At 45.1% G+C, this 27,816-nt stretch overlaps 1 protein-coding gene across 7 annotated transcripts in view; it reads right to left on the bottom strand.

The window, feature by feature from the left end:
* Nucleotides 1-27,816, bottom strand: part of TNRC18 (trinucleotide repeat containing 18) — a 117,587-nt gene that overhangs the window by 40,490 nt on the left and 49,281 nt on the right. For 4 of the 7 annotated variants that reach the window (XM_029576510.1, XM_029576507.1, XM_029576513.1 and 1 more), the window contains 10 exons: nucleotides 26,256-26,402; nucleotides 24,005-24,189; nucleotides 22,034-22,436; nucleotides 17,296-18,189; nucleotides 14,257-14,438; nucleotides 11,991-12,124; nucleotides 11,177-11,305; nucleotides 9,207-9,324; nucleotides 3,192-3,564; nucleotides 35-313 (listed from right to left, as the gene is read on the bottom strand). In XM_029576510.1, coding sequence (XP_029432370.1) covers nucleotides 35-313; nucleotides 3,192-3,564; nucleotides 9,207-9,324; nucleotides 11,177-11,305; nucleotides 11,991-12,124; nucleotides 14,257-14,438; nucleotides 17,296-18,189; nucleotides 22,034-22,436; nucleotides 24,005-24,189; nucleotides 26,256-26,402 — 2,844 coding nt within the window. The remainder of the gene's footprint in view (nucleotides 1-34; nucleotides 314-3,191; nucleotides 3,565-9,206; nucleotides 9,325-11,176; nucleotides 11,306-11,990; nucleotides 12,125-14,256; nucleotides 14,439-17,295; nucleotides 18,190-22,033; nucleotides 22,437-24,004; nucleotides 24,190-26,255; nucleotides 26,403-27,816) is intronic. The other 3 variants (XM_029576508.1, XM_029576511.1, XM_029576512.1) reach the window with 3 other exon arrangements.

Here is a 27,816-nt window from a genome sequence, read left to right as displayed (position 1 = left end):
TTGTTTGTTGTGTTTTTGTTTTTAATTTAGTAACCTTGATCAAACGAGTCCTCCGAGGAGTCACTGAAGGAAGATCCAGCTTCGGCTTCCCGCAGCAAGAAGCAAAACTGCTGCGTCCTGCTCGTGGCCTGCTTTGATTTCAGAGTCCCAGCGGCAGGCATTCCCCTCTTGACTGGTTTGAAGCTTCCAGTCGTCTTGCTGTTCTTTTTGGCCACTATGCTGTAGAGACTGGATTGTCTCATTTTGGAGATAGTTGAAGACTGTGAAGGCCATTCCTCTTTTAAAGATTCATCATCTTCCTCAGAGTCTGTATCTGTAGTGAAAGTAGTTTTTAATCGAGGTAAGTAAAAAGAAAAAAAAAAGAGACAACACACACACACACATACATTACAACGTAGCAAAATGTTTAACTAGTATGAAATTATAGTGCTTTCGAAACTGGCAATATCAAATTAATAGGCTGAAAAATCTATAAGGTATATGGAAGACCAGGATGAGAAAACCCTGCATAGCTCTCAATCTTCACATTTCTAGACAATCAATACACCTCCACTTTGAACTTCAGTTCCTGGGCCTCTCCTAGACTTATTGTTATACATAAATAGTTCACCAAAAGGTTTACACATTTCATTTGCCAGGTCCAGACGCATGTCCAGCATGGTTAAGGTTTAAGACATTAATAACACATAGTACTATCTAATTAGGGCCTGATTTAAGATTACAGCCCCCATACACAGACTAGGGAGGGGAGGTTGCCCCCCTTTGGAGACTGGAGAGTAGCAGGGTGGGGAGGCACCCTGGGCACATGCCTATGTTACCTGGCCCTGTACCTCATCATGTATGCAAAAGGTATCATAGCAAACTCAGTATACACTGTTGGCATGAAACAATCATTTGTGCCTGGTTTAGGGGGGCTGCACCCTCGAGCTAAGGTGAGCAGAAGGTTGGACGAGGTTTCATGTTAGCATGGAGCCCAAAGAGTTTTCAGTAAACCACTATCAATGGAAAGTGAGTGTAGTCTGCAAACGGAAAACCGTGAAGTTTTAAACCCCATCATTTCAACGGCCTACTACACTATGCAGAAGGACTGCTGCTGTTCTCAATTTGGTTTCCAGAGCTTCCACAAAAAACTATTTTAGGCCATTGTAATGGAAACCATTACAATCTCATAAAATGGAAAATAAATGGAGTCTATTACAAATTCAATCCTGTATACCATTTTTTGTGGTATTGCATGTTGATGCCAACATGGTCACGCTCTGCTTTCTTCAACAAACTACAATATAGCACAGTCAGACATGTTTTAAGGGTTCCCTTTGTAACTCCTTTTATTAGCTAGTTGCAACCTACAAGGGCATCGATGTGTGAATTATCTAGGGCCGCTAGTGGCTTGCCATGTACTCTGCTAATGGAATCTCTTCTTAGAGGATACAAGCTCCAGGACTGCACCCATTGCTTTTTCTAAACCATTAGCAATCTTAACTCAAATTCCTGCTACAGGACAGGCAAGAAATCTTCCCCAACAAGAAGAGCAGAAAACTACAAAATGTATTATCTTGATGATAGCAAAGCGCACTCAGGGCCGGCGCGTCCATTAGGTGAACTTCAGCAGTAGCCTAGGGCGCTGAGCCGTAGGGGGCGCCGAAGAGCAGCCACGTGATGCCGCAAGCGGGGCCTATCCCGCTTGTGGCAAAGAGAAATAGAGACCGCTGCTCGCGGCCCTGAGAAGCACACAATCGGCGGCGAAACAGGTGGGGGAGGGGGGGCGACCGGGGGAGGGGGCAACGCAAGGGTCGCCTAGGGCAGCCAATACCCTTGCACCGGCCCTGAACGCACTGCATTTAACAGGAATTCACTTAAGATGTTTCAATAACTGTAGCAAAAAAAAACCCAAAAATTTCCCCTGGAGTTACCAAACCATGGAAAGCAAAAAAACAGAAATGTGCATTTGCTACAATGCCCCTTTGACACCACTTCAAGAGCAGGATCAGATCTAGGCCAAAACCAAGCAGCAGAAATACGGCCCGTCGGGTTCAGTCGTTACAGCGGTTTCAACCAGAGTCTTCTGATTGCTTTACTCTGAGATACTTGCTTGTTCCTAAACACAACCAGTGCTAGTATATTTTGTGGCCCGGCAGCAACCGGGCTACAGCATTCATGACTACAGAGGATTTCCCCTATTCTTATAGCCTCACCCCAACTAGCACAGCCATCACAGTGATAGTCTTTGGCCATAAACCATGGCTCCCAGCTAATGAGAGCCCTACGTCTAGACAGTGGGTGCCATCGCCGAGCAATGGCTGAGACTCTCTTCTCCCCCTTCCTCCCCCCAGGGCTGTGAACACTGGCTTTGCAGCGTCCACATTCCCAGGGGAAGAGACAGCTTGGCCCCAGGTTTTCAACATGGCACTGCCCTGATCCAGCATTCCTACCTCTGGGCCGGATTTTAAGAATTGTGCGTGGGCGTAGATTTGAACGCGCATCCCGGCGCACACAAATCTATGCCCGATTTTATAACATGCGCGCATGTTATAAAATCCAGGGTCGGCGCACGCAAGGGGGGTGCACAATTGTGCAACTTGCGTGCGCCGAGCCAGGCAGCCTTCCTCTGTTCCCTCCGCCCCCGCCCCCCACCTTCCCCTCCCTTCCCCTACCTAACCCGCCCTGCAGCCCTATCTAAACCCCGCCCCCTTACCTTTAACTTCTAAGCTGCGCCTGCCTCCAGGCAGGCGTAGGTTGCTCGCACCGGCTGACAGCCGGCCCGCGATCCTGGGCACAGTGGCAAATGGTCGCTGGGCCTGCAGGCTCTGGCCCTGCCCCACCCCTGGATCGCCCACGCCCACTCCCTCTTTTTCAAGCCCCGGGACCTACGCGCATCCCGGGGCTTGCGCGTGTCGCCAGGCCTATGCAAAATAGGCTCAGCGCACACAGGAGGGTTTTTAAAAGGGTTACGCGCGTAACCCTTTTAAAATCCGCCCCTCTGTGTGAAATTGATTGGTTTAACTAAACATTTATAAATGAAAACAAAACAGTTTCTAAATCAATATAAATTAACATGTGTCTTATTTTTTTAATTTGACTTGCATAAGCTATGCGTGATAAAGAGTTAGAAAACAATGAATACCTCGTCAGCCTCAAACAGTCTTGTGGGAGTACTGAAAAGAATTTAAAAAAAATTAAATATCACTTACTATATGAGTAGCTGCTAATTTCCGATATGGCTGGTGAATGAGAAGCCTTCAGCAGACCCTTGACCTTTAACCCCACCTCCATCTTCTTAATTTTGGCAGCCATTTTGTTTTTACCTTCTTTGGAGGTCTTCAGTGGCAAACTTAGGCCCTTGGTCCTTTTTCTCTGCCCATCCTTGCCCAGCAAGGTCTCTTGGGGCATCAAATACTTGGTGCTACCTCCTTCTCCACACTTCTGTTTTCCTCCACATATGTCTGAAAACTTAAAGGGAGATTTCAGCTTCTCCTGTTTGGTGAGGGACAGAGCCTTGTCCAGCTTGCTTGCTAACTGCTCCTGATCACTGGCTTTCTTCTTCTTCTTGCTCTTTTCCTGCATCTGAAAAATAGAGGGATAAGGGGAAAAGTGAAATAGCCATCGTTAGTCGCCTGCCTATTATGAAAGACATGTTAACAGATAGAGCAAGGTTCAAAGGTAAAATTTACCCAGGTGAAAGGGGCTTTTTGATAAAATTGGCCACTTTCCATACAGCTAAATATCAAGGTGTTCCTGGGGGAGGGGACGCAACAGCGCACATGGTTTTACATTTCCAAAACTATGTGCGCTGTATCGGAGAGAAAAGCATCTACGGAGAAAGGATGAACAAATCTCTATGGGCACCCACGACGACGTGAATCAGTTCAGAGTAAAATGCATTGAATTTTGTTCACATCTAGGGTGTGGAAAGCTTTAAAAAGCAGAATGACACTTATAGAGAAGAAAAATTCTAGGGTAGGGCCAAATATGAGCTACGGGAAACTTAGGGGGCAGGGTAGTGGGGCCATGCACCATGCTTACTTGGTAGCTTAATTGTAAGCAAGAAAAATTAGTGACCGTAAAACGTGCACACAAAAATCACGCATGAACTCTGCACCGGCTATTTGTGCGGCCGATCAGGGGAGGGGGATGATGAATGCAATGGTGCACATACTTTTAAATTTTCACGTGTATATGCCGCTTTCTTCCCCCAGACTAAGCAAACCCCCCCCCCCCCCCCCCAGAGCAGCTCTCTTCTAGCTTGGCTCACGTCCACGAGCTGCAGAAGCCTGGACCTACTTTTTGCCAGATATGGGGGGGTGGGAAGGGAGGGAGTTTTAGCCAGGTCAGATAAACTGGCCAACGTCAAGTCCCCTGGGGGCGATACCAGTCGTCGTCCCAATGACAGCAAATGGGGACATCAGGATTTGGCGGAGAGGGGGTGGGTGTGACTAGAAATGCACCATAAAAAAAAAAGGCCGCACGACGGCACCCAGATCGAATGCCAATGGCAAATCAATTTTTGGCTTTATGTACAGGAGGAAAAGCTGAGAGGTTGGATGCGACGCAGGGATGCCAGCAGCTGGCTGTTGATGGTACTGCAGCTGAAGCTCAGGCAATCTCCACCCAGAGGGGGCTTTGCGAGTAAACCATCTGCAGTTCAGAGTCAGTGTGGCTCCCGGGATTTTTCAGAGTTTCGTGAAAGCAATTCCTGGGGGATATCACTTATTTTGATGATGTTCTGGCTGTTGCTGCATCCGTTGAGGAACTTGCTGTGCAGCTGGCAGGACGTGCGCGCTGTAGCCGGTCTCCAAGTTGAAATGACAGAAGAGTACGATTGGTGTGCTCCAGGTTGAATTTCATGGCTATATTAGGGGTGTCAGTGGCATTCACTCAGCACTAGTGAAAGTCCAGTACCTCAGAATAAACAGGACCTTCTCTGGGAGTTTTACATTTTTCACACCTTCCTCTGCTACAAGGCCACCAGTAGAACTACTGCATGGAGTTGTTGACAAGTATGTGCAGAGGAAATGGCCATCTTGGCATGACCAAGTTTTCAGTGATGTAGAAGTGACCCTTGTCATCCACTATGAGGCGTCGTAACCACCAGTTCTCACTTGTGAAGCTTCTCCATTAGGTACTGGGCTGTCCTCGGTCCTTCCCTTGAGAAGCTCTCAGGAGGCCCGTTGCTTTCTACTTCAGATCCCTGACATCAGCTGAAAGACAGTCCGGCAAGAAAGTGTGCGCAATTGTGGCATGTGTGAAGGAAGAGCCGCACAAAGGAGAGGCAAAAAGCCAACTACAGGAGGAAGAGTGTTGGAGAAAAGTGGTGGCAACAGAAAACCAAGAAATGGAATAATATGAAAAAGGTCCTCGAGGGCCGCAAACCAGTCGGGTTTTCAGGATACTCCTAATGAATATACATGAAATAGATTTGCATATAACTGAGGCAGTGTGAATGCAGGTCTCTCTCATGCATATTCATTAAGGATATCCTGAAAACCCGACTGGTTTGCAGCCCTCGAGGACCAGAATTGCCCACCCCTGTTCTAAAGGGTACAGCAATCCCGATAGGGAAAGCACGTCCACATCTGCTAGGAGACAAGAGAGATACTGAAGGGCTGAGGTCACTGCAGGGGTGTTTCTAAGGTGATGCTGCTTTGAAACCTGACTCCATCTCTATCTGCTGGCAGGGGAGCATATAACCCATTGGTCCTGAGTCCATCTAGCTACATGCTAGGAAATAGTCCTTTTCAAGGGCAGACCTTATTTGTGGTTGACTCATATCCTAAGTGGTCATAAGTGATCCCTGTAGCAATGATGGCATCCCTAGTGGTGAGCAGAGGTTTATGTAGCCTTTTCATAAACACATGGATTGCCCAACACTATCGTTTTTAGACAATGGACCTCGGTTGACATTTGAGAACATTTGGTACATTCTTCAACAATTGAATGTCTGCCATGTCACAGCAGCCGTTTTCCAGCCAGCGATCGATGGGCAGGAAGAACAGATGGAAAAGATGAAGAATACATTGAAACTGATTGTTTTTTGGCAACTGGTATTGATGTCTCTAGGTTTCTTGCTGTCAAAGTATATTGCACCATGTACTACCACCAGCATGCATCTCCTTAACTATTTAGTGAACAGGCAACTTACATTTTTGCCTGACCAAATGCATCCTAGCCTGATTAAGGACCATCTAAAGGTTACCGATGGTCATATGAGGAGTTGCAGTCCAAAGCAACAGTTTTCCATGGAGTTAACAGTGAGGTTCCTTAGCCTTCAACAAATGGGGCTGTTCCTGAAGCACAGAACATGGTGTTGGCATTGAACAACGAACCAAACCAGAAGCTCAGCGACATTGCCACCAGACCCGTTACAGACAGTTCCACCCCAGATGTTGGCCACAACCTAATTTGGCCTGAGTCAGCCAACGTGCATCAGACAATAGCCCCAGTAACTAAAGGACCTATGTTAACTAGGGGGAGGTGTGTACTGCATTGGCCCCTCAGACTTGCTATATTAGGTTGTGCCAGAAGGACAGAATGCATATAATTTCTTTTACAGCTTGTATTCCAGCCAGCTCTCTGAGCAGCTAAGCTGCTGCTACAAGATTGTATCTAAATATAGTTGCAATTCAGGCTCTCTGTTTAGCAGCTTGTGTCCCCTCTGCTTCATACATTATAAGTATCATCTCTACTCCGCCACTTTGATGGTTTTGGCAGATATGATTAACCTCTGAAGAGCAGAGGTTTACCTAAGTGTCAGGGTTGTTGGAAAGGGTAGGATCTCATCACCCTCTTTTCTCTCTCTCTCCTTCCTTCCCTCATCCCCGACTGCCTGGGGTACTGTACAGCCCAGCAAACATCCCTGTAAAGGCTGTTGACAAGAAGAAAACTGTTTCAAAGAGAAATGTGTAAAGTCTGATCTCTGGAGCTTTGAAAATAATGGGAATATCCCCCAAAACATCATTTTATGTCATTGGGGCATACATACCTCTTGACTTTGTTACAGATCCACCAGTGTTTGCATTTACAAAAAAAGAGTTAGAATTTGTGAGATCGGCTTACATCATCTACCCGCCTAGAACTGGTGATAGGCGAGATAAAATGTTTGAAATAAATAAATCTCTCATTATCCCATTCTGCAATGGATTTATGTAATCAGTTCAGATGTGAAAATTGTTCTACCGTATGTGTCTTGAAGTTTTGACTCTTACAACTTTTGTTCACCCTCAATTACATTTTGCATAAACTCTTCCAAGATATTTTGATTGCAATACCACGCAGGTGATTTATGCCGACATTTGCCCTTGTTCAAAATATATACCGGTCAAAGTAAACATCAATACTGCTGAACTTAGAAGTTTATATTTTGTGCAAATACAGAGAGGCTCCTCTTGTTGACCACTGATTGTTGGAAGATCATATGCTGGATGATATAAAATTCATTAATCTACATAGTTCTACTCCTCAAGGAAGCAATATTTCTCAACAATTAAGGTGCTGTGAACAAGAGGTCATATTTTCAATGGAACATGGTGATCCCTTTAGGTCTTAGTCAAGAAAGAGAATGGAAAGCTTTCCTGTGAATGCTTTAAAATATAAACCAAGCAATTGCCTTTTGGAAACATCAAGCTTGCTGCATTATTGACTGCGGCACTCATGGATGTATTAGAAGCCGGTGAGTCATGGTCACGCTGAGTTAAGAAATTTGGTGTCAAGTATAAAGAAATACTTTGAAGGTAGAGCATTTTTAAGACTTTTATCTGTCTATCTGTGTGTGTGCAGCACCAGTCATTTAAGTAATCTAACCACTATAATAGATTTCAAATTGGCATTAAACTTTTGTTATTCCATAGAATCTTATATACGTGAGGACGCTGATTGTTTGGATAAAGGAATATGCGCAAGGACTGGGAAACGTTTAAGAACATAAGAACATGCCATACTGGGTCAGACCAAAGGTCCATCGAGCCCAGCATCCTGTTTCCAACAGTGGCCAATCCAGGCTACAAGTACCTGGCAAGTACCCAAAAACTAAGTCTATAAAGAGTGACAATGGCAGCAGTGGGATTTGGCTCTTACTGCCATCAAAATCTTTTTTTTTTAAGAAGTGAAGCTGAAAAGATTCCACGAAGACACTCAGCTGGATGCTTCAGTTTTCACATTTAATAAATATTCCCCAAGGAAGGTACCGTTTGGGAAAACACAAGCCCTTTGGAGGAAATGATTTATGGCAAATGTTTGGGGATACTTTATGGTAAACCTTTTGCATTAAATTAGGTTGGATTAAGACACAATCATTGGAGCATTTTTTAAAGTATTCATTCTTTTGAGAAGTGCTGTGGAAATATTTCTTTAATGTTTTGCACATTTTGAGGGGAATTTAATTTTTGGAAAACTTTCTTTTATGTGGTTGTGTTAATTTATTTGAAGTGTTTTTTTTTTTAATGACAGTTGATGATTGTACCTGGATTATATCTGCGATGTGCAGGATATATTATTATTAGTCCGTAGGAATGTCTCTTATGCACTCCTTTTTGCATAGTTGTCTTCATTGTCATATTAGATCTGGTTTCAACTTTTCTCGAAGAATTCTTGTGTATTCAGTTTTTGAATGAGTATTTTGGGGATACTCCTAATTTTTGTCACTTGGATTTTTTTTAGTTACTTCATTGTTGTGATAAACCTAGTCCTCTGGCTTTGATATTTTGCTAACAAAGCTCCTTTCCATGTAATAGAAAACGTGTTTGCAACGATAATATATAAACATTTGATTTGCTTAAATTTGTGGGAGGACATGGTGTCTTGGAGGAGACCCAATTCTGGGTGTCAAGTCCATCAGTGTTTATAAGGATCAGACTGGCTTCAACTTTGATGGGCTCTTAATCTTGATTCTGGAAAGCTCAGCCTTCAGGTCAGCAGGGTTTTTGGTTTGAGAAGTATAAACAGCAGAAAAAACCCAAGATACTGAAAACCTTAAAGATTTTTATAGGCTGTAATGGCTACAGAACATGTGCAAATATGCTTGAAAGGGGTTAGAAAATAGCAGAATTAGAAACTAAATGTTGGCTTGATTTAATTTCATCTCTCACACACCCAATAAGGTAACCCATTCTACAAACTATTGCACACAATGTACAGACTCCTCGTTTGGAAAGCTTGATATCCCCTCATGCTCATCCCACCTTTGGTTCCCTCCCTTTCACTTTACCACTTACACGTTCCATCTCCATCTCCTCCTCCTCCTCCTCCTCCTCGGGGAATGCCCCTTTCGATCGTTTCCTCACTCCTTCCCCCGTCTCAGAGTCTTCTGAAAGCTGCAAGGACTTGCTCAGCCTGAAATGCAGATAAATCAGAGAAAAAAGATGGAGCGAAGAGACCAATCATTCAAGTCCGTAGCGAGCGGTGCAGCAACGGGCATGTGTTATGAAGAGAGTGCTAACGTCACAGATGTGCGTCTCGCTGCAGAGCTGTGGGATGTTTTTAGGGAGGAGGGGCACACCTCTTGCACGCCTGTCACTTTCATGCTGGGGGAGGTGGGACAGAATTAGGGGAGGAAGATGCAAAAAAAAAAGACTAAACCAAAACTGAGAGGTGCTCATTCCCTCGTGCTGACACTGGTTTACTGGCACAGTCGTCTATATTACTTCCCAAACTAACAATAGTCTAGGATTATTCTACTAAATCAACCTGCAAACATCACATCAACAGAATTACACGGCATAAACAGATTTCTATGTTTTAATATCAGAGCATCTTATTTTACTGAAAGTGTTTTATTCTTCTCCTATGAACTACAAAGTCATCTATTTCACAAATCCAATTAATATGGTGCACTTTTACACACTGTTCAAAAACAGGATCTTCAGTACTTTTGGTGACTTATGAAGAAGGAAAAAATGACTTAACTTGACCTCCATAAGACAAGAAAGTAACAAAAACACATCACACGTAGAAAGCAGGCATAGTGCAGCAGTATAGTGCAGCCCTCCATCCGTCCCAATTTTAGCCAGAGTAAAGTACATCATAAATCCTCTGCATTAACGCTAATGGGGCATGAAGGGCAACAACGAACACTACGATATTCTTCTGTTTTGTCCACTTGGTAACCAGTTCCATTAACACAATCCCTTGGCCAAGCGCTTAGCTACCCAGGATCTAGTTACACCCAGTGGATTTGTTGATAAAATCAAACGGCAAAGCACGAACTGCAGAACCGCATGCCGTTTTTAAATATTTCATGAAGGATCCCAGTTGTCGTCAAACTGTTTCACAATAAGTCATGGAAGATAAATTCTGAATCCATGCAGCACAGAGAAAGCTGGTTTCAGCCACCTGTTTACTGCAGAGGCAGTTAATGCTGAGCCTATACTGCTGGTTTGCAAGTAATAAGCAAATTGTTTTTAACTATGAAAAATGAACACAATGGGCTAACTGCGTCAATCAGGCACGTTAATCAGCCATGTGTGGGCAAAAGCAGGACAAGGCCAGAGGAGGTTAATCTATACTTGATATATTATACATCTGTGTGTCTAGATATCGCATTGATGTCACCAGTCAGTTACATTAACATGCTCATCTGAACCTTTCACATATAAATAAGACGAACCTTTTACAAAGATGCATTGCTCATTTTTTTGGAGTGTCCAAGCCACTGCAACAGAATTGATCTCATGATCACGTACAGTGCAGACCCGACTTTAGCTTGGTTCCCCCCAGACTCCTTGGGAAACCATTGCAAACAATTTTTTTAAACTACCAATTAAAACCACCTCCAAACTTCGTGGAATCGTTTTTAAAACTGATTTGAAACCAGCTTCAAAAGTGCACTGTACAAAAGCAAGATAAGGGTTAGGATACTAATACTTGTCTCTTGTGTATCACGTCATTGCCAAAATGAAGAGAGCTCCAAAACCAGCAAATTAACAAAACCCTTTTCTTATACTATTCACGTCGCAGAGCCTGTTTGGGCATGTGCTACATCAGAAGGAAGATAGTCTTGGAGCATGACATATGGAAACCCTACAATGAATGAAGAAACCGCAGACAAAACACTAGGTGCCTAAACTTTGGATTCTAGTTTTAGCTCTTCTTTGATGAGCTGAAAGACTACATTTCTCCTCCTGCTACCTCTCTCCTGCACAATCAGCACCCTGACATTCCCATCTTTCCCCGATTCCGATCTTACTTTCTGCTCTTATTGTCACTCTTCCCTCTCTCCATAGGGGGCGACAAAGCACTTGATCCATGCTTCCTCTTCCTGGGCCTTCCCGGCCCCCTTCTTGCCAAACTTCTACTCTTCTCATCACGTTTCTCCCTACAAAAACAAACAAAAAACAAAACAAAAAACAAACAAAAAAAAAAAAAAAACCACCCACACGCTTGACTGTTATCCAAAGTAAAACAAAACCTATCACAGTAAAATACCAAAGCAAGAAATGTAACCTGGTTTCCTACAGAGCAGGACTGGCAATCCTGCTGTCTGAGTAGGGCGCACATTGACCGGACACCTGTGTGTGTTCTCAAAATCCTACAAAATAGTTGCCTTTTTTTTTTTTTTTTTTTTTACTAGCCATTCTGAGGTATTTCCATATTCTCTAGAGGTGGTCTTTTTTGATATCGGTTTTGTGGTCAGCTTGAGTGAGAGAAAAAGTTTTCTTCACCCAGAGCCACCTCTGAAATTATTCTTCGAAAGCGCGCACACGCACAGACACTCATTTTGGAGAGGATACAAAAAGTTTTGAAAAACCAGAAAGTAGTTTAGCAAAGATTCAGGAGAATGAATTGCATTTTAACAAGAACCAAGAAAAATGACGCGCCCTCTCCTTACTTCCTGATGTACAGGAAGAAAGAGCTTGAAGAGAGAAGCTGAGGATGCACGACCAGGAGCGTGGCAATGCTTTTGATTAATAGGTGTATGTGATGTTTTGGAAAGGCCTAAGAGACGTTGGCTGTGATCATGAGAAGGTAGAGATGCACAGTAGAATCAATAGGTCACTCACTCAGAGTCCCTACGTTGCTGCAGCTTTACCAGCTCTCTCTGTTTCTCCTTGTACTTCCTCTGCAGCTCGGCCAGCCTCATTCTGTAGTCTAATTCCATGGTATCCATGGGCTCTAGGGCTGACTTTGAATAAATCTGTAAGCAAAGCAAAAAAATTAATTCTTCTGAATGTCTAAAAAATATAGCTCATTGGAAGATGAGCAAAAATAAAAGGTGAAATAGGAGGCCACCTCATCTCCCCACTCATATTACTGCTTGCGACAAACATGCAGGTTCTCCACCCTAGGCTACCTCTAATATAATAGATGATGGCAAAAAAAGATTACTTGGCCCATCCAGTCTGCCCACATGCAGAGACATATCCCAGCTGCCAGTTGTAGAAGGTTGACCACTTATCACTGCTTATCCAAGTCAGTTTTGTTGTACTTATTGGGTCTCTATCATGCCATATAAATGATCATATAAGACCCTATACTTAATTCAACATCCTGCACCCCTGTGTCTTTCTATTAAGCTTTGTAATAATCTACAAGAGCTGCCATAGCTAGTTAGACTGGATCTCCATAGATTTATTTGACAGTATCTGGTAACCATCACCTAACCAGCATCAACCCTGTTGGTTTCTGGGTCCATGAAGTCTGGTGACGCCAACCCAGCTACCTAATGGCCTGCAGTATCTCTGGGTCATGCTTCCTTTCCTTTGTCCTTATCATCTCTTCCCTTCTCCCTGCTTTTCAGGGAATGGGTTGTTTTCAAAGCTGCAATACCTCCCAACTCCTTTCCTATCACTGTCATAAAATCTGACAGCAGATAAGATCAACCAGGCCAACTTCACACCTGATGCACTGGCCTCCTCTGCATACCTTTCACAACTCATCTCCAAGCCTAAAGTTTGAAAAATACTGAAAGGGTAATTTTAAAAGGAGTTACACTATTGTAGCAATTTTAAAAAGCCACTTACGCACGTAAAGTGTACTTACATGTGAATATCCTAGGGATAATTCAATGGCATATATTGAGGCGATTTCCAAAAGCCCACTTACACAGGTAAAGTGCATTTATACGTGTAAAACCCAATTTTAAGCGTGTAAATGCTTTTGAAAATCAGGCCCGCAGCTTGTATTAGCACAAAAGACTCTACAGCCCTGACCAGTGCAAAATATACAAAGATTCAGAATAAACTAAACTCACCCTATATGTTTTTTTCTGTTCCTAGTTACACTACACCTGGACCAGAGGAAGGATTGTGTAAATAAGTACAATGCTGCGATGTCCCCAACTTTCGACAGCGATGGAGAACGGCAGAACGTTTTGCTGTTTAATTTACGTGGCGTTACTGAAAGCCAGTTACTGCATTCAACAATATTCAGCAGAGAAAGGATCAGCATCAGCTGCGATGGAAAATATCCCCTCAAACACTCAACCATGTGAACGAGGAGGGCTAATGTTCAAAAGGGACTTTGGCAGGTAAAGCAACGCTTTATTCGCAGAAATGGCCCTTTAGAAAACTGGATTAAGAGGTCAGATAAGAGACAAGATGACGGGAGGGGAGGGGGTGTGGTGCGGTGCCAGATGTTGGGTTTAATGTAGGGATTTACATGCTCCTCTCTCCCAAGTGGAAGGATTTCAGCTGGGCAGACAGGATAGGCCACTTGGTATTTTTCTGCCTTCATTCATGACCTCGCTATGTAAAATACATTTATTTATTTATTTGTGTATTTAGATCAAGCTCACGCACTGTGGAAATCCAGACAGAGGAGGGCAATTTTCAGACACTAGAATTTAAATGGCTAAACTGGCAGGTTTCAAAAGGGATCTAGCTGCAAAGCTAAGGAGTTACCTGTCTACATCTCTCTGCCTAGTTACCAGGCAGCTAGATTTAGCCATAGTTACAAAATATATATATATTACATCCTGGAGGCCGAGATTGGTCAGAAGAGGGATAATGTCCCCACGCATTTGATTTTCAGATCTCTATGTAAATGCATGATCCCTGGCTACTTCTGTACCCATGTAGGGGAGTTTCAAAGGGAAGGTACAGGATACATGGAAAGCAAAGAATCCGTGGACCTTGCCCCTGTGAGGTTTACTCAGAATAGCCCCCACTGTCTGGTTTCCGTCAGTGATCTGCATTTCTAGCTTCAGTATCGCGCACCCTCTCGCAGATCAGATACCTTCACACTCCCACATTTTTCTCTCCCTCGTGTGACTACACAAACTCCTGTGTCAGGATTTTCGTTTCCGTACCAGTCAAGTCAAGTACTCACTGGTTCATCCTTCTTTTGCATCCAGCTGTATTTCTTGTCTGGGTTCAGTTCTCGAGGCAGCTGAATCGAGTCCTGTTTCAAGGTGTCCGAGAGGGGAGCTGAAAGAACCTCCATCAGCATTTGAGTGCTGGCGGCCAGCAAACTCTCCAGAGTGGGCCGCACAGGATACTTCTCCTGACCTGCTTTGAGAATTAAACCCTAGGTTTAGAATTCAAATGAAACACTTAAATGTCACATCAACAGGCCATCAAAATGTTGATCTTTCCCTTATCCACATGGTTTTATCAGAAGTACTAAATTATACAGCTTCCACTCTGTATTAACCTCAGCGTTCCTCACCTAGAGCCAGCGTGCTGTTATTAATTCTGAAATTTTAATACCAAGAGAACTGGAGGCTCATTACGCTCCCATTTTACTCGCAGACTTTAATAATATTGTTGTACAGAAGATTTCCGCATCCTACTTCCCCCCAGCCAAAAAGTTGATAGTGGTAGTTAAAGGGGATAAAGATCATACATTCCTACATCCGGTCAGGTGAAATTGCCTCAGCTGGGAGTCATTTAATCTTCAGGATATTAAAAAGAATTGATCAGATTGATTTATTTTTCATTTCATGGCGTTTCTGAGCACGAGTAGCTGTAGGGGAAGATGTAGGATTCATGATGACTGAAAGAAGAGTTGGATCAACATCAGTATAGCATTGACAAAGATGACCTCCTCTACGAAAAGGTGCAAGTCCTTGACTTGAGAAGACTCATATTAACTGCATACTCGGCCTCCACCAACAGTACTTGATGGAGACCTCATAGTGATTATCCAACCTTCCTGAAGAATCTTAACTCAAAATAGGCATTATCTAAAATATGCACTATATCATGATTTGTACATAGCCTCCCAACTACTGCTATGCAAGTTTTTGGATTTTTTCCATTTACACCCTCCATAAATTGCAAATATATGACTGATTTCTGCAGTTAATTTACTGTAGGGGCCATATATTCAGCTCCTAAGATCAGGCTTACAGGGTCATTCATCAAATCGCGATAACACCATAATGCATGCATTATTTATTGCATCGCGAGATGTGTATGCAAATTTTAGTCAAAAGGAGGGAGTTTATGAAAATTAGGGGTGTTTAACGTTTGCAACAAATATCATAAATCCCATTTAAGAGAGAGAGAACGAGCCAGCCAGCCAGCCAGCCTCTGGGGTGGCACACATACTAGTCAATTATTTATACCACTATAGGAGGGTCGACTAGTAACTCGAGGTGAGGTTTTGGTGGTGGTCTAGGGTTTGGGGGGCAGTTTTACATGCACAGTCAGATGTATAAACAGCACAGTACACATCAGTGAAGATTTAATGTGATTTGGAGTGAGGAAAGATACACAACGATGAGATTTGTACAATGTACTCTCGTCCTAGCTTGATAAGAGTGCATCAAGCTAGGGCGAGATTACATGATAGGATTCATGATGACTGATGTATACTGTGCTGTGACATGATGTTCACTGATGTATACTGTGCTGTTTATACATCTGACTGTGCATGTAAAACTGCCCCCCAAACCCTAGACCACCACCAAAACCTCACCTCGAGTTACTAGTCCACACCCCTACAGTGGTACAAATAGTTGACTAATATATAAGAGCCTTATAAAGAGTCTCTCTATCTCTCTCTTACTCTCAGCAACCTATTGAGTTAATTACCCTAACCACACACTTTTATTGCGAGCACTATTCATGCAAAATTTATAGCAAACTGATGAATCTAGGTCTTAGTTCGCTAAATGGCACCATTTGAATATCCAGCTGCGGACAGCTGGTTAGTCAGCTAAGTGAGGGACAGGGCGAGGGCATTCCCGGACGGAGCCACTTGTCTAGCTAACTTAGCCAGGTAATCGCCAATATTCAGCATCATCTGCTTTAGCCAGATAAGACGAGGACAGCTATTCGATTATCCTAAAGTTACGAGCCAATTTTAATAGGCCTGCTTGTGTAAAAATCGGGGATTACATGTGTGGCTGGCCCCTGAGCACACTGCACGCATTTTCTATACAGCCCGGCCACATGCGGCACCCCCATATGCACCGAAATGCCGGGCCCTCTGAAAGGGGTGGGCCAGGGGGCATGGTTGGGGCGGGGGGGGGGGGGGCAGGCTGGGACAGCGCGCGCTGGCAGCCAGCCGGCGCATGAAGATATTTCTGCTCCAGAGCAGCAGTAAGTAGAAAAATTAAAAAAACATTGGGGATAGGTAGGGGGGTAATTAAGGGGTTGGGGAGTAGAGGGGAAGAGGTAGGAAGGATAGGGTTAGGGTAGGGAACTGGGAAAAATGGAAAACTCATTGCCGCATGTAAATTAAAAAATACCCCTCGCGCATGGAAGAGGCCACCCGCCAGCACACGTGTGCGCAGATATTAAAATCCGGCAAGCATGGGCGCACGGGAAACCTATTTTATAAAGTGCGCGCCAATGCCGGGAACTGCGCGCACATGGACGTGCGTGCATTTTTATTTTATTTTTTTAAAATCTACCCCTTAGCTGCTAAATGCATGAGGCTGACTTTGAGATCGTGGAGTGAATTCAGCGGTGCGGTCATTCTGCTTAATATCTCGGCCACGTTAGGCAGATAAGTTTTTACCTGATTAACCAAGGCAGCTGGAGAGCTGGCCCTAGTTTTTTTTTCTTTTTTCATTTAAAAAGTCGATACTTGAACCGCGTGAGCGGATGAAAATAGTGCTTGCTCTAAGTGGTATGAAACGCAACCAGAATGTGTGATTCTCATATTTTTTCATGCTGTGATCCCCAGCTTTTGAATCGTGATTCAGACGAGGGGAAAAAGTTTTGATTTACAGAACTTATTTCCGACTTAGCTCCATAAAACAGACAACGGCTTGTTTGCTGGTTTTGTACAGACACCTGGATCTCCACGCTACATGTCACAGGCATTTTTAAGACTCTTACTGGTATCACAGTGCATGAATATCAAGGATCGTGCAGGGCATCTTTTTGGGATTCTTGGAACTCAAAAAAAACTTACTTTGAATTTCTTGCTGTCTCTTTTCTAATTCCAGCTCTGCTATTTCACTTAGAAGAGCAATCCCTTGAAGTAAGGCAGGGTCTAAGGACATTTCCAGATGTATTTCACTCTGCCTCATACCAGAAGTAGTCAAGAAGGAGCAAGCCTGCGGCATCTCTGTGGCGGCCACTAACGCATTCATGCCGGCAAGTGGGTCCTCGGGCTGGTAGGACATTGCCTTGTCTGTGTACTGACTCCTGTCCAACATGGGCTCGCTCTCTTTCAGAGGCAGGCTGCTGAGGTCTTCCTCCAGGAAAGTGTCCGAGTCTTTCCTCTGGGCTGCAAGAGGCAGTTCATTCTCCCGGGACCCTAAGTTCACGACAGGCTGCTCACACTCTGTGTGTATTAGTGTGACTTTGAAGTCCATGTGGCTGGAACGGGTTTCCAACCCACTCGCAGCATCAGCTGGGGTTTCAGGTTCCGCCCGGCAGGCTACTTCATGGTAAGCTGGTGGGCAATCCTGGAGGTCTTCCTCCAAAACGCTTTGATCTTCACACCGGTGCAATAAAATATTACAGCTCTCCGCAGACTCAGAGGAGGCGGCGCTCAGGGTCTCCATGCTCTGCTCGCAGATTCCTTCCTGGTTCTGATCCAGCTCAGGCTCTCTCTCGGCCTTCACTTCATCCAAAAGTTCTCCCCCTGTTTGAGCCGCCAGAGGCTCCATCATTTCTGAAGCGGGCAAATGCATTGGTTTTACATCTGGAGAAATTTGCATGTGACCGGACCCTTCAATGGGTAGTGGCACGTTCGGAGCCAATCCATCCGCATCCTCAGCTGCAGTGGGCTGAAGAAGGTAGGGATAAGGTCTTCTAAAGGATGTAGGAAGCGACTGGAATGAATATTCTGGGGAAATCTCTGTAAAAAGGACAAAGAAACATTTTAGTGCACACATATTGTTGTCAAAAAGATTTATGCTACAGTTTATTATCCATCTCTTTATTCTGAAATGTTTTACCATTGCTCCCAACTTTCGAATACTCTGATAAGGGTCAAATGCCTCAGTCCCCCATGAAATAAATTAGACTCATGAGATAAGGATCATCTGGTCTGGCTGTAAACTGTGGGCTTTGCCAGTAGTTCTTCACAACTAGAGATCATCTGTGCTTAGCCCAGGCTTTCTGGAATTCCATTGCTGGTTTTTGTCTCCACCAGGAGACCTTTTCATGCACCCATCACCTTTCTATGTTTTCTGATCTTACTCCTAAGTCTACTCTTTGGAGCCTCGTACTATGACCTCTTGTGCTGGAGCATTCTTTACTCCGAAACAGGTTTGCTGGTTGTGAATTATTTATACTTTTGAGGTATTTGAATGTCTCTGTTATACTCGTCTGACATTCATATTTAAAGCCTTAAGTCTAAATTTCATAAAAAGTTTTTGGTGTAGACCCTGCTTTATTTTTTTTGGAAGCTCTTCTCTGGATCACCTCCCGCTTTGTCTACACGCTTTCAGAGGTAACAGCCTCCTGACCTGGACAACGGCGAGGTGGGGAGGAAGGTAGGGTGGAGAATGGGCTGCTGTTCGGCCAAGAACCCAGGGGAGTTTACTTCCATCCCCACCAGAGACTGGAAAAGCATTGGGAGGCGGAGGGGGAGGGGGCACCGTAGCAGTGACTTGGGCGGGGGCACCAAGCTGGTATTATTAGTCCTGTTCTGTAAATGGTGCCCCATGGCCCTGCTACCATGGGAACCTCTTCCAACTACCTGGGGCTCATCTTAGCGTCTTCCTTCAGTGGACACTGAACAAAAAGCACTTGTTTGGCATTTCTACGCTTTCCTTATGACCCTTTTCACACTTTTCTTTTCCTCCTTTCTGTCTTACAATCCCATCTCTGCACATCACTGACATATTTGGGGGGGGGGGGGGAGGACTTATCACCCAGCTTTTATTGCCTTAATTATATTATCCTCTGCTTGCACCTTTGCCATCCTGACGGCTGTCCCTGCTTCTCTCAGCTTTTACAGATATTCTTTTCTGCCCTACCTTGTATCTCTGGGTACACTTGACTGTAAGTGTGCCAGGAGTACTTTTAATTAAAATGGTCAGTCTAAAAGCCTAAAGAGAATAAAACAAGCTATTAAATTTATGTAGGAGGAGGATAAGGATCTTGGTAGGATTAGTGGCAATGTGGGATTCTAGCCTCAGTCCCCAAAACATCCCAGCTACTTAAAAAAAATGTCCCTCTCTCTCAGCTCCCTCTGTACTCTCTCATCCACCTACCTGTGCGCCCCTATTGATATTAGAGTTTTCAGCCTGAACGCTGCTCAGCCGTTTCTGAAGCAAGCATGAGGGATGTAAACGTGAGATACTCGCTCCGCTTTTGTTCAGATGATTGAATTAGGAACGCATATGTGCGATGGGGTTGCCCAATTCTGCCCCACACTAGCAGCGATTGCCTTTCAATGGTACGGCATTAGTGGATGAATAGGTCGGCTTGCCGGTAGTGTGAGTCAGAGGGTCTCCCCTCTAGACTCCGCCCCTATGTATGAGGTCAGTATAGCAAGGTGCGTTAACGTAGGGCACCACTTCCCATTGGGAGGTGTCATGTGCGTAAAACCCCTGCACGCACGCGATCCAGGCAGAGGGTCAGAGGAATCTCTCCCTGTGGAAGGACCCTTGGCAGGGTTTATCCTTCCACAGGGAAGGTCTGGAGAATTTCAGGGTTTCAGGTACCTGGGAGCCCAGAGGAAGGGGTCCCAAAGGAAGCATTTCCGAGATTCCAGGGAAATTTTGGAAGAACTGTTCCTGGGAAAGTATTAGATCCAGAGTTAAGAGAAACCTAACTGGCGATATTTAAACATGGCCAGTTAGATTTCAACGTCATCCCGGTATGTGTACATGGATAACTTTATTCAAGGATATTCAGTGGGACATTTATCCTGCTGAATCTCTCCGATAACGTATCCAGCTAATGTTAGCAGGATAGATTATCTGTTTTATGATTTTTGAATATTGTATCCAATTTTTTTTACATTTTCAAACTAACCAGAAGTTTCAACAGATTTGCTCATGAGTTCAAGTAGATTTCAGGGATTGTGTGTCACATCTTTAGAAATTCCAAGGATTCCATTAGATTTTGGTGAATCAACTTTGAATTTTCCCCAGATTCACCACAAAACCCCCCCCCCCAAAATAAAACGACATGTAGGGATCCTGTTAGTCTCCTACTACAGTCTAGTTAGGGAATTTACCATTTGGTGTAGGGAGAGACAGCTTAGTTACTTTCTAGATTTGCAGCTCCCCTACGTGGAATGTTTGCAATGGAATTGTCCTGTTGGTTTATACAGAGAGGACACCATTTTACCCTCGTGGATCTCTCTTGCTTTGGAGGAGACAGCATGTCCACCGCTGAGCTATGATTTAACTCAAACCTCCATGGAGATCTTGATTTTGGATGAGAGTTTCTTTCCACCATCTCGTTCCATTCTTTAATCTTTGATTAAGAATTTAAGTTTGGCATGCCAGATCCTCTCAGGACTCCGTTAAGCTTTACCTAATTTTGCTCATGTATTAAATGGGAGAGGTTCCCTTCTAGCAAGAAGGACCCGAGATCATCAAGGCAAGGAGATGGACCATGCAGATCTACTGAAGACTGGGAGAGGAGGAGAGAAATGTATCACCCTTGATACTACGAGGAGCAGGTAGGAGATAAACGATGAAACACTTAACGTACATCTTTGATTCTTCACTTCATTTGGCAGGGAAGAAATCATAAATGTAAAGACTTTATCAATTGGCTTTTATCATCAAGACTTTAAAGAAGTCACAAATTTATTGGAAAAGCACGCATAGCATCTTAAAAGACAATTCAAGGCTGTAAAGAATTTTGAACCAACATTTGCACCTTATCAGTAAAAGAGAAACGTTGGAAACCACCAAACAACTCTTCTGTGTCTTACTGAGGTGACTTTGATGATCATCTAAACGCTTGCAATTATCAGTGCCGTGTACCAAGACTTACAAGTGAGAACTTAAAAGAGCAATGTGAGGGGTCTTGAAACTCTGGAAATTACATTTTATGGCATAACCACGGTGTTCCACTTAAAACTGAAATTTGAGATGTGGCCTCTGGAACTGTTATCCGGGTTCTACCAACGCAGGGGTTACAGGCATTTTCCCAGTGGTTCTGCTGAAAAATCCGATTTTCCCCAACAAGCCCGAACCAGGCTGAAATCCATCTGGGTCACGTTGTGACGTGGGGGAGAGTCACTGTCAAATGGCCCGCCCAGAATGAAGTCTGCAGCTGCTTTTCACTTCCCTGCAGACTTCAGCCAGAAGTTTCATAGTGGATTGATACGCTTAAATCTGCTTTGAATATTTGCAGGTGTGCGCCTAATGAGCTCCGACACACACAGAAAGTTACGGTGCTTGGGAGCCGCAGTATCACTGTGCATTTTTATTTACATGCGCACTTTCCTCACTCCAATTCCACACCCTCCTCCACCTCTTTATTTGCAAACCCTTCCCCCCATGCTTGTAAATCCTTTTTAAAATCAGCCTCAAGATTAGTTTCACATCTCTAGTTGATAATGCCCTCATGCATCTTAAACTCTGCATTAGCCTAGGAATTTCTTCATTGCATGGATTTGGCCAAGATATATTGAAACGAGAGAAGCAAACAGAAAGGACGTAAAAAAAAATATATATATATACAAGAGAGTACTCCAGAGATCTTTGCTATGGACATAAAAGCATTTTCACCTGGGTACAAAGCCTGTAACGGAGTGGAAGCGTCCTTTCGCACTTCCACATCTTTTTTCACCACATCCTCGGGAACTTCTTCCTTTGCTGGCATGACAGGAGCAGGAGGATGTGGGCTGGAGGGGTGGGTGCTGGGGGTTGCTGCGTAGGCATACGCCCGCTGTGTGGGGGGCTCCTCCAGTTTATGGACCACCTCTGCTTTGAGGGCAGGCACAGGTGAGGAGGTGGGAGACAGAGGAGAAGGGGTCAGAGCCTTGCTGTAGGATGTTGTGGCAGCCGGAGAGACCGCGTGTGACTTTCTTTGCACCCCAGAGGATGACAAGCTTTGCTTAGCATTGTCCAAACTTCTTTTAGAAGCTTTGTCTTCAGCCTCCGCCCGGGCTTCGTTCACTTTTAACCGCTCCTGTTTCATGAAGTAAAGAAAAAAAATGATATCAGACAGATAACTTCTACACTGAGTGAGATCCACCTTCCAGATTTGACGGGACATAGCTTCATCCATCTTTTTAAAAAGTACAGGTATGTTTTATGGCTGCGCTGCCAGTACTTATATCCTTCCAGCGAGCAACACATCACTTGTGCTCTGGGACAACGTGCAAAAGTGGCAATTTTCAAAAGTGCATTTACCTGCGTAAAAAATGCCGTTTGGTTTCTTTCGCTTTTCAGGGACTTTCAAAGCGGATTACATTCAGGTCCTGTACGTATTTCCCTATCCCCAGAGGGCATTTTGACAATTCATCCCTATGGAGTGAATTTTCAAAGGAGCTCCACGCCTAAAAATAGCAATCTCCAAAAATGCATTTGCACGTGTAAATCCCAGCGTTACGCATAGAAATCCTTTTGAAAATCACCTCCGGGTTCTGGTGCCAAATTAGCTAATTTAGGGGGGTCATTCATCAAATTGCGATGTGGCTTTACTGCGTCGCAACGGTGATATTTAAATTAGGGAAAGGGGTGGGGTAAAAAAACTTTTCTGCGGGCAATAACGTTTTAGACATTAACGCCGGCAGTAGTGCCGGAAATAACACCGCCTTTTTCAGTGGTGCTAAGGGGGGGCGATAGAGTGCGGCGTGGCTGCAACCGCGGCAGGCGAAAACGCACCACTGCAATGCGGCCAGCTGCACGCTATCACCCCCCTGGCCCCTTTTCTGGCCACAACTCATCATTCCACTATATTTATATGGGAGTAAATCGATTAAAAATGGTCAAGATCTGGAAACATGCATGAAATGAGGAGCAAACCTCAGAGCAGGCAAAGTTTTTGTTGTTTAACCAAAATAAACAAACAAATCTGAAACAAGCAAAAAGCAACTGCTCCCCCCTAGTGCCAAAACATTAAAATTAATTTCCCCCCCCCCCCCCAACTCTTGCAAGAGGAATCTTTACGTCCTTCTGAGGTCTGTGTGAAGTTGCCAGGTACAAAGGGGCAGGGAGAGTCCCTTACAATCCTCATGGCCCGCTGGTGTCATTTTGGAACCAGAATCCGGCAGGGAAGGAGAGCACTCCTGCTCCTATCTGGCAAGTTACCTCCCATGGGATGGGTGGCTTACAGGGAAGGCCAGCAGGGGGTCATTTTAATGTTTTGGCAGCTCTCTTATTGTTTTGTTTTGTTTTTGACTTTCCAAAACAAGAGTCAATGAAAAAACATCCTGAATTTCAGCGGGCGGAATGGAGTTTCGTTTTTTGTAAAACGAAATAAAACGCGGGTTTTCTATTATTGATGTAGAAATGAAAGCACATCCTTAGAGAGCCCAGGCGCTCCGTGGTTTGCCAGCCTTCGTACCGAAGATGGCACTTGATAATGGAGGAGGTGGGATTTCTTTGCTGAACATATTTATGTCTTGCACAGAATCTAGCTGGGGTTAATCTCTAGTGCCTCTATTCTGGAAAGAGAGACCGCCAACATTAAGGATCAGTGAATTGGCCGGGACGAGATGAAGACTCTGGCTCTTTCCCATCCATCCTACTCACCACCAGCTGGGCGCTCCTCTGCAACTCCATGGCGTGCACTGCCTGCTGCTGGAGCATGTACAACTCGTGTTGCCGCAACAACTGCTGGTGAGACAATAGCTGGAGCTGGTGAGCATGCTGCAGGGAACTTCTTGTTGGCGAATACATAGCAGGCCAAATAGGGGGTGCCCGCTCCATCAATTCAGCTAAGAACAAAAAAAAAAAGAAAAGGAAAATTCATACCAGGGATCATTTATTTTCCGGGACCCTATGGGGGCAGATTTTCAAAGGGGTACGCGTGTAAGATACACGCATAAACCCCGAAGAGCTGCCCTTCCACCCCCTGCGCGCGTTGAGCCTATGTTGCATAGGCTCGGCGGCGCGCGCAAGCCCCAGGACGCGCGTAAGTCCCGGGGCTTTCCTGGGGGGGGGGGGGGGCGTGTCGGGGGCGTGTCATGGCCGGCGCATCATAGGGGGTTGTGGATGCGGCCTCCGGACCAGCCCCCGGACCGGAACATGGCGTGTCGGCGCACGCAAGTTACGCCTGCCTTGGGCAGGCGTAAGTTTTGAAATAAGGGTTGGGGGGGGAATTAGTTAGGGCTGGGGGGTGGGTTAGTTAGGGGGCGCCGGAAAGAAAGTTTCCTCTGAGGCCGCTCCGATTTCGGAACGGCCTCGGAGGGAACGGAGGCAGGCTGCGCGGCTTGGCGCGCACAGGCTGCTGATTTTGCGCAGCCTTGCACGCACCGACCCTGGATTTTAATCTTTTAAAATCCGGCGTACTTTTGTTTGCGCCGGTTGCGCGAACAAAAGTACACGCGCGCGTACTTTTTTAAAATCTGCCCCTATGTGATTACTTTTATCCTGCCTTGTACCCATCTTCTGTACATCACGTCAGGCATCTGACGAAGGAGACTCTGTCCTGGAAAGCTCATGCTTCAATAAATTGGTTGGCCCACAAGGTGCCACCCAACTCCTGTCATATGTGGTAGTGAATCTCCAAAGAGAAGTGACCTGGGACATTTCTCTGTAAAATCTATACTTTGAATAGTTTTTACAGAGAGACTCGCCATTCACTAGCCCTGAGAGAGTGCGCAGTGCAGAGAGACTCGCCATTCACTCACCCTGAGAGAGTGCGCAGTGCAGAGAGACTCGCCAGTCACGCGCCCTGAGAGAGTGCAGTGCAGAGAGACTCACTATTCACACGCCCTGAGAGTGCGCAGTACAGAGACTCTCCAGTCATGCACCCTGAGAGTGCGCAGTGCAGAGAGACTCGCCAGTCACGTGCCCTGAGAGAGCACAGTACAGAGAGACTTCGCCAGTCACTCAGCTCCCGCATTCCAGGTTGCAAACGCTAGGGTAGGTTGGGAAGCAGATTATAATATTTCTAGGAAGCTGGGAACCCTATCACTGACACTCTTATCTGGGAACTCTGACCTCTGCCTGACCACTTCCACAGCATTTCCCGTCATCGAAAGGGACAAACTCCAAGGGGACCCTTACCCTCCCTTCCCAGGGCCATCTTGGTGATTTGACCTGCGTTGTGCTTGGAGAGGGGGTGGGTGCCATCTCAGCCCTCGCCTCAGGCAGCAGTTTGTCTTGAGTGTCTTGCTTTTACCCAGATTCAGAAGGACAATGTGCCCTTTTATGTGCATCTCAGTAACACAGAGAGCCCAGAACACGCCTCTTCCAATGAAGCGGCACTCGGGTTTCCAAAGCAGGATCAAGCCAACACCTCACATCCATGATGATCCTTCCCCACCATCCGCACCCTTTTTTTTTTAATGCATTTTCATTTCAAATTATATTTCCTGTAGGTTAAGGTGACCCTTTTCTCAGTCGAAGCATATGGAGTTACTTCATGTAAGATTTTATCTCTCTCTGCAAACTTACCAGTCCCCACTCGCTTTGGCCTCTGACTGGAAGATTAAATTGCTCACCTTTCCAACCTTGAGCTGAAGGCGAGTTATAATTCAGGTGCAGTATGAATTTCCAGGCCCCCAGAGGGCTCACAGTCTAAGCCGGTACCTGAGGCAGTGGAGGGTAAGGTCACGAGGAGGAGCAGTGGGATCTGAACCCTGGCTCTCAGCCCACTGCTCCAACCTCCGGGCTTCTCCTCCACCACGTGACAACCGTCTGAAAAGAGCTCACCCTGTCTATGGTTAAAGCTCCTGCCTTGTGAAAGACACACACGCATTCCACTGCTAGAGAAATAAAGAGCTATAGATTATAAGAGAGTGCCCTCCCCCTGTTTAGAGCTGACTCCCATACTTACTAAAGTGTGGCAGGTGTTCGCTGGGGATCACTATGAGCTGCCCAGACTGAGGGTCTCTAGCGAGTTGATAGGCTGAAGGGAGCGAGCTCGTCATGCCAGGAGGGAATCCTGGGGTCATCCCTTGATGCAAGGAAGGATGACCCAAGCCTAGGAGGAGAAACACCAGCACTCGAGTTACCAAGGGGGAACTGGGACACATTTCTTTCTGTGCAGCCTCTGGCTAGACTCTTAGTAAAAGCAAACGGGCCGATGCAGTTTTATTTATTTATTTATTTATTTATTTAAAAATATTTCTATACCGTCTTTACAAACAGTGTTTAATCAAAAAAACGGTTTACAAATATCAAAATAAAAATAAAGATAAAAACTAATAAAACTAAAGGTAAGGATTACTTAAAAATTAAAATAAAATAGGTAATTTAAACAAATCAGTAAACAAGTGAAAGAATCGAGATCAGGTGCCAAAGCTGGGAATATGATGCATTATTTGGTGGGTGGAATATGAAATGCAATTTGAAATAAATGTGTTTTTAATGATTTTTTGAATTGTTTGGAGTTGGATATGGATCTGATGGAGCGCTCGGCCGAGTGCACGACTTTACACGCGCGTCCGAAACCCCTCATGCAATAACGGGTTCATTTGTTTTAAAGCCCAGCACACGCCGAAACGGGGGAGATATGTAAGCGGCCGGGCTGCACGCATTTTCAAACGCTTGTGGCCATGCGCGTAGCTCCCAGTACACGCACAACAGTGTTTGTTTGTTTGTTTGTTTTTTTAAAAGGGGGCGGGCGCAGACCGGGACAGCGCCTAATAGCGCTGGCACGCGCAACTTTAAGTTGCAAAATGAAAAAAAGGGGTAGGTAGGTGGGTTTTAGGGGTCGGGGAGGAGAGGGGTATGTAGGGTTTTTAGCAAGTTCCCTCCTTTATTGGAGCGGGCTGGGAGGGAACTGGGGAAAGGCCCAACTGCGTCACCATGCGCGTCTAACAGAATTTCCCCCTCCTGTGCGCGCGAGATGGCTCTTGCACGCATACGCGTATGCCGACATAAAATCGGGCTATAGCATGCGCACGCGGATAGCTGATTTTATAAAATCGGTGCGTCCACATGCGCGTGCCGGGAACAGGGCGCACACGGACGCGCATCCTAACTAGCGCAAAGCTAATAATGATCATCCCGTGTAAATTCATGTCGATGAGGCTATTACCCCGCAAGGCAAAAAAAAAAAATTGAGCGCCTGACGCGCACATTTTCACCCTCAGATATTATCTCCTGCCCCGGAGCAGCGCATTCATTCTGGAGGAGCCCCCTAAAGCTGACAGAAAAGAGGAAAATACTGCTTTCCTGTTCCTTTTTCGGTTCCTCTGACTTAATATCGTGACGGTATTAAGTCGGAGGAACTGAAAAAAAAGGAGCAAGGGAAAAAAAATGTTTTTAAAAGGTTGCCGGCGGTCAGGTTAGAAGGGAGGCTCGATTAACGAGCGTCCGTTTTCCTAACCCGCAAGGTCAGCCACCCCTCCTGGGTGCCCGCTGCCACGGAGGCGCACAATGTCCCCTAGCGC

Source organism: Rhinatrema bivittatum, chromosome 14, assembly GCF_901001135.1.
Source record: "Rhinatrema bivittatum chromosome 14, aRhiBiv1.1, whole genome shotgun sequence".
In the NCBI taxonomy this organism is placed as follows: Eukaryota; Metazoa; Chordata; class Amphibia; order Gymnophiona; family Rhinatrematidae; genus Rhinatrema; species Rhinatrema bivittatum.
Note: the sequence above shows the minus strand (reverse complement) of the source record. Positions and strands in the feature narration are given on the sequence as shown.